The 12,094-nt window shown below is 41.5% G+C and overlaps 1 protein-coding gene across 1 annotated transcript in view; it reads left to right on the forward strand.

Annotated features, from left to right (window-relative positions):
• LOC133505721 (phospholipid-transporting ATPase ABCA1-like) overlaps window positions 1–12,094 on the forward strand; it is a 33,765-nt gene that overhangs the window by 13,647 nt on the left and 8,024 nt on the right. The window contains exons 9-28 of the mRNA XM_061829110.1: window positions 3,566–3,809; window positions 3,898–4,037; window positions 4,113–4,229; window positions 6,093–6,287; window positions 7,371–7,579; window positions 7,693–7,869; window positions 7,943–8,165; window positions 8,339–8,560; window positions 8,658–8,862; window positions 8,976–9,089; window positions 9,179–9,353; window positions 9,465–9,596; window positions 9,741–9,880; window positions 10,004–10,141; window positions 10,576–10,805; window positions 10,890–10,962; window positions 11,066–11,268; window positions 11,382–11,433; window positions 11,522–11,626; window positions 11,750–11,898. Of these exons, the coding sequence (XP_061685094.1) occupies window positions 3,566–3,809; window positions 3,898–4,037; window positions 4,113–4,229; window positions 6,093–6,287; window positions 7,371–7,579; window positions 7,693–7,869; window positions 7,943–8,165; window positions 8,339–8,560; window positions 8,658–8,862; window positions 8,976–9,089; window positions 9,179–9,353; window positions 9,465–9,596; window positions 9,741–9,880; window positions 10,004–10,141; window positions 10,576–10,805; window positions 10,890–10,962; window positions 11,066–11,268; window positions 11,382–11,433; window positions 11,522–11,626; window positions 11,750–11,898 (3,243 nt within the window). The remainder of the gene's footprint in view (window positions 1–3,565; window positions 3,810–3,897; window positions 4,038–4,112; window positions 4,230–6,092; window positions 6,288–7,370; window positions 7,580–7,692; window positions 7,870–7,942; window positions 8,166–8,338; window positions 8,561–8,657; window positions 8,863–8,975; window positions 9,090–9,178; window positions 9,354–9,464; window positions 9,597–9,740; window positions 9,881–10,003; window positions 10,142–10,575; window positions 10,806–10,889; window positions 10,963–11,065; window positions 11,269–11,381; window positions 11,434–11,521; window positions 11,627–11,749; window positions 11,899–12,094) is intronic.

Genomic DNA, 12,094 nt, shown 5'->3' on the forward strand with positions numbered 1-12,094 from the left:
TGAAATGAACTTAGATACAAGACCGAGAATTTCGACGTGGCGTCAACGTGGGCCCGAGTGCGTGAAGTTGGATGAGAGTCGATGGGGCTGGAGAAGTAAAACCATCTTTCTGTATATGTCACTTCCCAGCAGTCAGTCGGCTTTTATAAACTTACAGTTGCTTGTTTACTTTCCAACTCAGCTCGTAGTGCTTTGTTTATATGTTGCGGTGTGGTGGAATCGCAATATAAATAAAGTTAATTTATTTACAATCTGCAAACAAAAACTTGCCCTCCATTATATACTTTATATTATTATATTGCATGTTTTTCAAAACCAGATGTTAGCTCGACTTTTATGTTTAAGAAGATAAAAAATGTTAATGTAGCTTTGTATTATAAAATGAGAAGAAAAAAAGCTAAACTAGCTAATGATAACAACTTCATTAAATCAAAATGGTGTCAGAGAAATTCATACTCGAGCATCGTGCTTCTATCCAGCCATCCATTTTCTGTATCACTTATCCTCACAAGGGTCATGGGGGTGCTGGATCACAGAATCGCAGAGCATCGTACAGATACCTGAAAATTTTACTTACTTATCATAACAAAGGAATTGCGTTTTGTTAGTTAGCAGCAATGAAAATAAAAAATGACAATTGGAGCATATAGATTCATTTTATACTATTGAACAATATGCTCCTTTTTTGAAAAATTGTTGATAATGTGTACCTATAGTATAGTGGAGTTTTATAGCTAACCTGACAAAATTTCTTTCGAAATTTAGTTGGTGTATTTGGTTGTTCATTAAAGAGCTGGCTCATTGGAAATAAAAGTAACTTATAGCGAGGTGATTCTGACTTGATGAAAATGAACTGGAGTAACCTCAGACAGACTGCTCAGATGAGGTTACTGTGGGACATAACAGGCTGCTGAGCTGTTTGTGCATTTAGTATGTGTGTGACTCGCCCGGTCAGCCACGCTAACATGGTCATTGTCTCTCTGGGAAAATGACATTTATTCAGTCTTATAAAAAGTTTGTGTCAATGACTGCCTCTGGAGATCCTTCCACCTATTTTGCCCCAGCAATGTGCTGGGTCTCTGTGTGGCATAGATGAGCCACTCAGTGACGTGCATCCACAATCTACTCAACACAAATACCTACTCAAACACCGAGATAGGCATCCAAGAAAACATGTTGCACACACGCACATCGTTTTGCACCTAACTCTTGAAGACATTGAGATGTTTTGACGTGGCTGAAAATAAAGACTAAAAGATACTACATTCAGAACAAACTGCTCCCTTGTGTTCCACATATGCGCACATACAGTAAACGTTTTTGACAAAGGTTCCTCATGTCGAATGTGTTGCGTACAAACAGCCAAGGCAGAAAAATAAATACATGCAGTAAATTAAACAACTACTGCAGTGAGGAGAGCTGACTTGGGAAATGCAAACAGATGTATGTAGTTTGAATAATGCAGTATTTATTTTTTTTTAAACTGAAACCACCGTGAATGTCAGAACAGTGTTTGTGTGTACATGAGCGTGTGTGTGCATGCCAAATGACATTTGTCAGTATAATAGTAGAGTACTTGTGGAGCCTGCAGACGTTTGCCTATTATGAGAATGACCGAGAGTAACCCCTCCTCCTGCGTCTTCCCTCTCTGTTCATTCATTTATCCTACTTCTCCGATAATTTGCTGTTTTGTTTTTGTTTTTTTTCCCTTGTAGATTTGCTCTTGTGTTTTTCTGGTACCGATTTGGTTTCCATAGAGCGCTAGTTTTACATCATGAACACAAGTAACCTCTAATTCAAACTTGCGGACACAAAGGCTTCACCCTCTTTCTCCATCTTCCTTTGTTGCGCAAAGATCCAACACCCCCAAACTGTCATTCCTTCCCTGTTACGAGTTGACATCATCCAATTAGTTCAGAACTTGTGGCGACTCGTTTCTCAACCTGTAACAACACCAATGTGTGCCTAGTCACCTCGTAAAATACTACCCAAAGGACACTAAGACAAACGTCACATTTTTGAGTTGGTGTGTCATTTTTTCCCACGTTTTCAACAAAGTATAGAACAGAAAAATCCCAATAAATAGGAAGAATGGCATAACAAAAACAGCAACAAGAAAACAAAACCCACCAATAGTAAAGCACATTAAAGTCCAGATAATGCATGATGTCATATGTATTTACATGATTCTCTGAGTGCAATTATACCTGGCAAGTAACTAGAACTTTTGCAGTTGAAGTAACAGAGTTCTATATCTACAAGTATATTTCCCTCTAAAGTAGGCACTACTTATAATATTAGTGGAATAGTCTAGCAATTCTCAAAGTGTGGTACGAGTACCAGTGATGGTGTGCGGGCTCCCTTTCGTGGTACGTGAAGAAACACTGACTTAAATGTTCAAACTACATAATGTTATATTGCCTTAATCTTTAATTTTATTCAGTTCTACAGTATAGTGCAGTGTTGATGTTCAAACTCTGCAATACGTTACAGTAGCTTCAGGTAGTATTAAGTATACATTTAGGAATGAAGTCTGTGAGACGACTGTACTTAGCTACAGTATTCCTATGTTGGTAACGATGGTGCTAGGAAGGCTAGGAAAGTTTTTTTTTTTTTTTTTTTTCCTTCAGTGTTACTGATGTCAAAAGTTGGAGAACCACAGGTCTTGTGTCCTGCAACGACTCAGGTTCAATTCTAAGTATTAACAGTGTGAGGGGACACAAGCCATTCAAGCTTTATGTGTCACAATAACCTTAGCACGTTATCAAAGCGCAGATAAGATTGGAGAATTATCATCGTCTGTCTGACTACTGAGTGTCTCCACCACGTGGAGTGCCTGTCTGGAATACCATCCATAGAACCTCTCATTACCATCAGTAATGTTAAACCACACTTACAGACGCTCAGTCTTACCGCCAGCCTGTTATGACACTCGATAGCGTACACGTGTGGTTAACTGACGTGATTTTCATGGCGTCGCAGCAGATGAGAGGTGAGCAACCACAAGCACGGATGAGATTTTCAGACAGACCTCTGGTGACTTTGTTTTCTTCATGGGAGGTGATTTGTCAGTGAACATGAGATTCTGTTGATAGGAAACTCTGCCTTCAAGGTATTTGATGATCAAATATTTACACTTTTTTTTGCTTTCTCCCTGGAGGGTCTTTTTGATACCTTTCAAGATTTTTGCTGTTAATAGAAAGGGGACTATCGTTCATCATCTTCCCTTAGATATTATACATTATGTTCTAATATTTCCTCAGTGAAATTTTTTTTAGCTGGATATTTCTGAACATACCGTAATATACACTGTATGAGTGTCTAGTATATTTGTATTACCTAACTCATTAACATATTATACACTATATGAAGAAAAGATTTTGGGCTCATGACCATTGCACAAGGGGTGATCCCTGACCTGAAGAAGGGCCTCAAGGGTCACATTCTCTAATCTAGTCTGTCCCAAATGTATTAAATGGGGTCAAGGTCAGGTCTCACGAGTTCTTTCATCCCAAACTCATCCGCTCGTTGTTTATGCTAATATGGTGTGCGTGTCTCCTTCCAGCTTGCCAGCATGAAGAGTTGGAAAGATATGCGCAAGGAGATCCTTTATCTCAACGCCAATGCCACGGGCTCTCCGAATCAGATGTACCAGGCTGTGTCCCGTATTGTCTGTGGCCACCCAGAGGGAGGCGGCCTCAAAATCAAGTCTCTCAATTGGTACGAGGATAACAACTACAAAGCGCTCTTTGGCAACCATGGCAACAGCAGCGACAGTGAGCCTCTCTCCACCTATGACAACACATCCAGTAAGTGTCGAAGGTTGCTCGCTCTTCTTAAAATCCTGTTTGGGATGAGGGTCATTCGTTGAAAATGTTTTGTCGCTTGTTCGTCAAGCTCCTTATTGCAACACCATGATGCGGAGATTGGAGTCGAGCCCCATTTCCAGGATGATCTGGAGAGCACTGAAACCTCTGCTCGTGGGAAAGATCCTGTACACTCCAGATACTCCGGCCACTCAGAGGATAATCCATGAGGTAAAAGAGACACTTACCTTGCTTGAAATCCATCCTTACTGAATGACTGCTAATAAATGGGATGATCCGTTCCAGGTAAACAAGACCTTCCAGGAGCTCGGCCTCTTGAGGGACCTTGGTGGCATGTGGGACGAGATGAAGCCCAAAGTGTGGAACTTCATGGAGAACAGTGAAGAAATGGACTTGGTCAGGGTGAGTGCATTCCACTGACAGAAAAAAAATTCAGAATATATTGTTCCTCTCACTTGTGATCAATATCGTTCGGTACTTGCATCAACTCAATAACAAAACCCCTTGTCGGCATCATCCTCCATCATCCTATGCAATGAACTCATTATGCAACTGGACTATAAAAAACAACTCCCCCCAACCAAGATTGTTCTCAGGCTGTGTGGTGAAACGAAGGTTGAGAAACAGAACATGGGTCTGGTTCACTTTCTGGGTCAATATGAGACGCAAACATCTCAACCAATTTCACACTTTGCTTTCTCACTAGTTCTCACAGCATAGCCATTGTAAAACTGGTACACCATTGCAAAACTGGTACGCTATTGACTATTCCACTTGATTTGCAGCGATCCTTTCATGTGATCAAAGGCAGATGAATTGGGAAAGAACTTTTTCTCGTCAACCAGATATCTTCAAATTTTTTATTTAAAGGAGAATTCTGGTGGTTTACATTAACAATGTATCCAATAGGTCATGTAATATTTACTCTATCTTGACAATGTGATGTTAAATCCTTTCTCATTTAATAGTGTTTTGAGAAGATTTTTATTGACAATTACGAATTTTTGCGAGTCACGTGAGCTACGTACGCAGATGTGACGTGTTACATGCTGTTCCAAACGCTCAATTACATGGGAAACAATTATGCCCACTGCTGATTTCTTGAATTTATCCTCATCTGATGAAGAAATAGCAGTATCGGTTGATTGGGAAGACAGAGGAATACTTCCATACAGATTTGAACCTGGGGCTGTAAATAATGCTGTTGAGTGGCGGAGCCGTGAGCTGAGCTCCACCGAGCTGCGGGGAGCTCCGGAGCTCGCTCCTCGCTGGGGAGTGATCCCACGGCTCCGCCGCTTGGCGGAGCGAGTTCCCCGGCGAGCCCCGGAGCTCGCTCCCCGTCCGAGCGACTCCGCTTCACTCCGCTCAAAGAACCATCCGAATATTCAACATTATTTACAGCTACAGGTTCAAATCTGTATGGAAGTATTCCTCCGTCTTCCCGATCAACCGATACTGCTATTTCTTCATCAGATGAGGTTAAATACGATAAATCAGCACTGGGCATCAATGGGGTCCTATGTAATCGAGCATTTGGAACGGCACGTAACACGTCACATCCGCCCACGTAGGTCATGTGACTCGAGAAAATGGCAGCACCTCTGAAAATCCATAATGGTCGATAAAAATCTTCTCAAAACACTATTAAATGAGAGAGGATTTAACATCACATTGTCAAGATAGAGTACATACTACATGACCTATTGGATACATTGTTAATGCAACTCACTGGAAGTCCCCTTAAAAAATTTTCAGATGACATACTGACAAAATGGTTGCTTTTTGGTTTTACAAGATTACACTGCAGCATTGCCACCTTGTGGTCAACATTTAAACGACATTTGAAAACAAGGAAACAATGTACATATTCTGCACAAAAAGATTTCTTCATTCAATGTATGCATTCAAATCCACATGAAAGCTATAAATTATAAAATGGATCAAACTTATAACTCATTTAAATGTTTTATTTTTGTCTTATGACAATGTGTAATTATAATATCATGTGTATACAGTACCTATAGAGTTTCATAGTAGTGCTTTATTTGTATTTTAATAAGAACTCAGATTTTAAATTCAATTACATGGTCCCGTGTCTATGTAAAATGCAAAATGGTCAAACGTCATCCATAATGGATGCAGACTGTTTGTTGACATCTAACTTGCAAATAAAACGAAGGATGACAAAAAAAACATTTTCTTCTTGACAATATAAGCAAAAGGCAATCTATAGTCGATATTTTATCTATTTATTTATTTTTGCAGACGCTACTCCAAAATAACGCCAGTGCCACTTTCTTGAACGGCCAACTCGGTGGGACCGAGTGGCGAGTGTCCGATGTGTCGAACTTCCTTTCCAAATCTTCAGATGACCCAAGAGCACCAGGGTCAGCATACACTTGGAGGGATGTCTTCAATGAAACCGACCAGGCCATACAGACCATCACCCGCTTCATGGAGGTCAGTATGATTCAAACATCTTTAGAAAATACAGTATAATACTAAGAGTTATAATTGAACTAGCTCAGTCTGCAAATATACGCAGTGATGATGTACTGTAGCTAGCCAAAGCACAGATAAACCATTTTTCTTGACTTTACAAATCAATTGTTATATAGTAGCTTACATTTAGGTTAATATCCAATGAGAAACTCAAGATGGGAACAAACCAACTCCTAATTGGCTATTTAGGTCATCTCGTGAACATTGTTTTGAAGTTCTTGGTGCAATAATATGTGAATTGATTTACGAGCCTGCAGAGTGAGTTACTGTCTCAGCCGATGCTCAGTGGGTCAGCATGCCAAGCCTTAGCTTAAGATCCACCACATAATGTTCTGGACAAACATTAAGCAGTGTTCTTTCCCATTTGAATGGGCCTTCTGTCTTTCTTATTTATCTTCGTCAGGGATGAAATTATTCCTTTAGTTCGGCGGTTAATGTGAGCTAACATCCGTGTGACTTTCTCCACTCTGATTACATCACATGTAGTAAAATCTTGATTGGTGTTTGGGCTCCTTAGATTCATGATACAGAAATCTAAAGATTGAATGGGTCAGGTGTACAAATCCACATCGTTTCCATCTTTCCATCCACCTCTTTTATTGGATCCATATCTAAAAAGTAGAACACAATGTCAAGCACAACTGTAAAAAGTATTCTGACATGCTGACCCACTAGATGGGATCCAACTCCTAAGGAGCTCAAATACTTCCTATAATTCCTTACAAAAATTATGTCAAGGCCAAATAGTTTGTAATATAAATAAATAAACAAAGGTCTGTTATGGCCATCCTGCCTTCTCATCAGATTTTGAACTCGGTGGCCTCTCAATCACATGGTGCAATTCAGGTTAAATCAATTAAGAGGCTCAGCTGGTACTTTGGTAATGTACAGCGCATTCAAAGTCCATGTGTGTTTAGCACACTTTTATGACCAAGTAGCGTCACAAGTGTCATTCAGTACTGGGTTCTTTTGGGTCATATTAACTTTCTTCGAAAATGCGCCTCATTTGCCGTAACTCACCCTTCACACTTCCCCAATCAGTGTGTGAACCTGGACAAACTGGAGCCAGTAGCAAATGAAGAGCGATTGGTCAACAAATCCATGGGTCTCCTTGACAACCAGAAGTTCTGGGCAGGGATTGTGTTCCCTGACATCACCCAGAGCAACAGCTCTGACTTGCCTCCCAATGTCAATTACAAAATCCGCATGGACATTGATAACGTTGAAAGGACCAACAAGATCAAGGATGGGTAAGAGAGACGTTTTTTTTTAATCATTTTTATTATGAATTCATATTCTTCAGTAACAAGTGATCATGCTCTTCAAGATATAAAAAGAGCTTATTGAATTTTGTCTTTTGCAGTTACTGGGACCCCGGTCCTAGGGCAGACCCTTTTGAGGACTTGCGGTACATCTGGGGTGGATTCTCCTACCTGCAGGATGTGATTGAACAGGGAATCATCCGAGCTGTGTCGGGCACCAAGGAAAAGACTGGCATCTACATTCAGCAGATGCCTTACCCCTGCTATGTGGACGACATGTAGGTGACGCCACAGTGTAAAAAAATTGTGCGGAAGTCTGATTTCTTCAGTTCTGGTTTTCACTTTCTTTAGATTCCTGCGGGTGATGAGTCGATCGATGCCTCTTTTCATGACGTTGGCATGGATGTACTCAGTGGCCATCATCATCAAGGGAGTGGTCTATGAGAAGGAGGCCCGGCTCAAAGAGACCATGAGGATCATGGGACTGAACAACGGCATCTTGTGGCTCAGCTGGTTCATCAGCAGTTTGGTTCCATTGCTGATCAGTGCCGGATTATTGGTCATGTTGTTGAAGGTTAGGACAAACAAACAACCCTCCCACGCCCAAAAGAAATCCAGAAACTACTCAAATAGCTAGTATTTCTAATCATTTTTTTAAAATCATCAAACAAAAAATGTAAAAATGTCTGTTTGCTTGTGTCCACAATATTTTCATTGTCTTCAATTTTTGTCCCTCCCTCCTGTCAGACCGGCAACTTGCTGCCTTACAGCGACTCAGGGGTGGTCTTCCTTTTCCTGAGCTCCTTCGGCGTGGTAACCATAATGCAGTGCTTCCTTATCAGCACATTGTTCTCACGTGCCAACTTGGCAGCTGCCTGTGGTGGAATCTTCTATTTTACCCTCTACCTGCCCTACGTGCTGTGTGTTGCCTGGCAAGACTACGTTGGATATGGAGCTAAACTTGTTGTGGTGTGTGGATTGAGTGTGATAATGCTCCACTGCATCCTGTTAGTGAAACTGTGTTCTCTGCGTCTCAACACTGTCATGTTTTCCATCCTCCTCTCAGAGCCTGCTGTCTCCTGTAGCTTTTGGATTTGGCTGTGAATACTTGTCCCTGTTTGAGGAGCAAGGTGTGGGAATCCAGTGGTCCAACTTGCTGGCGAGCCCCCTGGAAGAGGACAGCTATAACCTGACCACCTCCATCTGTCTCATGCTCTTTGATGCTGTGCTCTATGGAGTCATGACATGGTACATAGAAGCTGTGTTCCCTGGTGAGTGTCCACATAATTGCTATTTGACTCTTTCTATGCAAATCTGCTGATGCAGTGAATCAGAAATGTGGTTGAGAACTTACAACAAGACAATTTCAATATTTCCATCTCAGGGCAATATGGAATCCCCAGGGCTTGGTATTTCCCATTCACTAAGACATACTGGTGTGGTGAGAAACAGAACAAGAACATCTCGACTCCTCTGTCCAAGAAAGGCAACGCTGATGGTACAAATATATTTTCATCATTTTATTTTGTCTAGTGATATGACCTTGTTTTAAACTAGGCTGATATGGTGTTTTAATTTTGTCTCTAGCTGTGTGCATAGAGGAGGAGCCAAGCCACATAGATCCAGGTGTTTACATTGAGAATCTGGTGAAGGTCTACAGTCATGGAAAGAAGCTGGCAGTGGATGGTCTCTCCCTGAGATTCTATGAGGGACAGATCACCTCCTTCCTGGGTCACAATGGAGCTGGCAAGACCACAACAATGTGAGGCACCACACACACATCCTGTCTGCATTGACAACATATTCCAATTTGAGGAGGCAATTGACTAACTGCGTTATTATCTATTTATTTATTTATTTATTTTTTGCTCAGGTCGATCCTAACAGGGTTGTTCCCGCCCACTTCTGGAACAGCCTACATCTTGGGCAAAGACATTCGCTCAGAGCTTAGCACCATCAGGCAGAATCTGGGTGTCTGCCCACAACACAATGTGCTTTTCAGCATGTACGTATACACAAGACATTGTGGTCGTGGGATGTTTTTATTAAGTATATACAGTATGTTAGCAAGCATGCCAAGCATTTTACTATTCTTGGAAATTCTCTAACATTTTGCCATTGATTTGCGGTCTGGGTAATGTAAATGCAGGCTGACTGTGGAAGAGCACATCTGGTTCTATGCTCGCCTGAAAGGACTGCCAGAGGAAATTGTAAAAGCCGAGATGGAACAAATTGTCAACGATGTTGGATTGCCTCATAAGCGACAGTCACGCACCAGCACACTTTCCGGTCAGTTAGTTTTTTTATCATTTCACAATATTTTAAACAGCAAACAAGTCATGTGTTGCATTTGAATCAGCTTGCCTGTAGGCGACTCTTTATGGTATTATACCATTTTTTTTTTAAATCTAGGTGGGATGCAGCGGAAACTGTCAGTGGCTTTGGCTTTTGTCGGGGGGTCAAAGGTTGTTATCTTGGATGAACCCACTGCTGGTGTTGACCCCTATGCACGGAGGGGCATCTGGGACCTACTTCTTAAATACCGACAAGGTAAAGAGAAAAAAATATGCCCTCTGCCAAGGTTTATGCATTTGCTACGTAAAAGATTAACGAGGGAACAGCTGCGATTTACAATATATGTAACTAAATTGAAGTAAAAAAATGTGCAGGCTTTCTTCTGGAACCAAATTAACAATTACAATCATATATTTACCCATCAAATAATAACCTGCTCAAATGATCTTATACACAACATCGTCTAAAGATGTAAACTGGAGATTTCATGCAGATTAATTTCCACCTAATGAGCAATCCGTACAATCAACACATGGCACACAAATGAATATAAACGCTGATGAAAACACAATAGCACAAATTAGAATTTCAAATTGGTTCAGGAGTAGTCATTCATACGTAAATGGGACTTGGGCAACAACATCAAAGTTGTTGTGACCATAAATCAAGGTGGGTCTCTCTCTTTCAAGGCCGCACCATCATCCTGTCCACGCATCACATGGATGAGGCTGACATCCTTGGTGATCGCATCGCTATCATCTCCCACGGCAAGCTGTGCTGTGTTGGGTCCTCGCTCTTCCTGAAGACTCAACTGGGCACCGGCTACTACCTGACCTTGGTCAAGAGGGACTATGACCTGGCACTTCATTCCTGCAGGAATTCTGCAAGCACTGTCTCCTACAGCAAGAAAGCTGAGAAGGTAGGAGGGCATGCGTTTCCCTCGCTCGCAATATTGTGATGATTCAGCCTTGCGTTACTTAACTCTGCAAATGCATTCACTTAGGAGGATAGTGTGTCTGAGAGCAGTTCTGATGGAGGCCTTGGCAGTGAACCAGAAAGTGAAACTACCACCATTGGTAAAACACCCCCAGACACCTCTGTTGTTGTTGTTAATAGTGCATTGATAATTCGTTGGGAACTGAAGCCAGCACCTCTCTTTTTCACGACCCTTACCTTCAGACGTTTCCCTCATCTCCAACGTGATTTTCAAGCATGTCTCAGAGGCTCGTCTGGTGGAGGACCTCGGACACGAGCTCACCTATATCCTGCCCTATCAGTCAGCTAAAGATGGAGCCTTTGTGGAACTTTTCCATGAGCTTGATGACCGTCTCAGCGACCTGGGAATATCAAGCTATGGAATCTCAGACACCACCCTGGAGGAGGTAGGGAACTAAGTTGAGCCTTTCAGCTTTGATATGGAATGAAGTGGAATTATTTGTCATGATTGACTACTAATGAACCTCACCCAATAATTTCATCATGTCTTCTTTTTTAGATTTTCTTGAAAGTTGCTGAGGACAGTGGAGTTGATTCTGTGGAACTTTCCGGTGAGTTCTATGATTAAATTAACAAATTGGTTAACACCATGTTCAATGGCAGTGGAACGTGAAACGATTCAATGGCTCATGTTTGCAGATGGAGTTGTGCCAACGAGGACACGTCGCCGCCATGCATTTGGAGACCATCAGAGCTGCTTGAAGCCCTTCACTGAAGATGACTTTGATTTCAATGACTCTGAAGGTGATCCAGCAGTTCAAATAACAGCAAAAGTCTTTGTTATCATCCATCTATAAAGACAAAAAAGTGCTGTTACGAATAATAAAAGTTTGCCTGTTTGCTCATGTGTTTGGTTTATGTTTAAAGAGTCCCGTGAAACTGACTGGCTCAGTGGTAGTGATGGCAAAGGCTCATACCAAGTCAAAGGCTGGAGTCTAAAGAGACAACAGTTTGTGGCACTACTCTGGAAAAGATTCCTCTATGCTCGGCGTTCCAGGAAAGGCTTTTTTGCACAGGTATACTGATGCTTTTTTTCATTAACATAGATTATGTGCACAAATGTATTTGGGATGACTAGATCGAGTTGGTTCTCTCGCTTTTGCATTCACATTTGGATGGAAGAAGGTGTTCCCAAACAGCCATCTATCAATTTTCTGAGCCGCTTATCCTCACAAAGGTCATGGCAGTGGTGGAGGCAATTCCAGCTGTCAT

The sequence above is a fragment of the Syngnathoides biaculeatus genome, chromosome 9 (genome assembly GCF_019802595.1).
Source record: "Syngnathoides biaculeatus isolate LvHL_M chromosome 9, ASM1980259v1, whole genome shotgun sequence".
Lineage (NCBI taxonomy): Eukaryota > Metazoa > Chordata > Actinopteri > Syngnathiformes > Syngnathidae > Syngnathoides > Syngnathoides biaculeatus.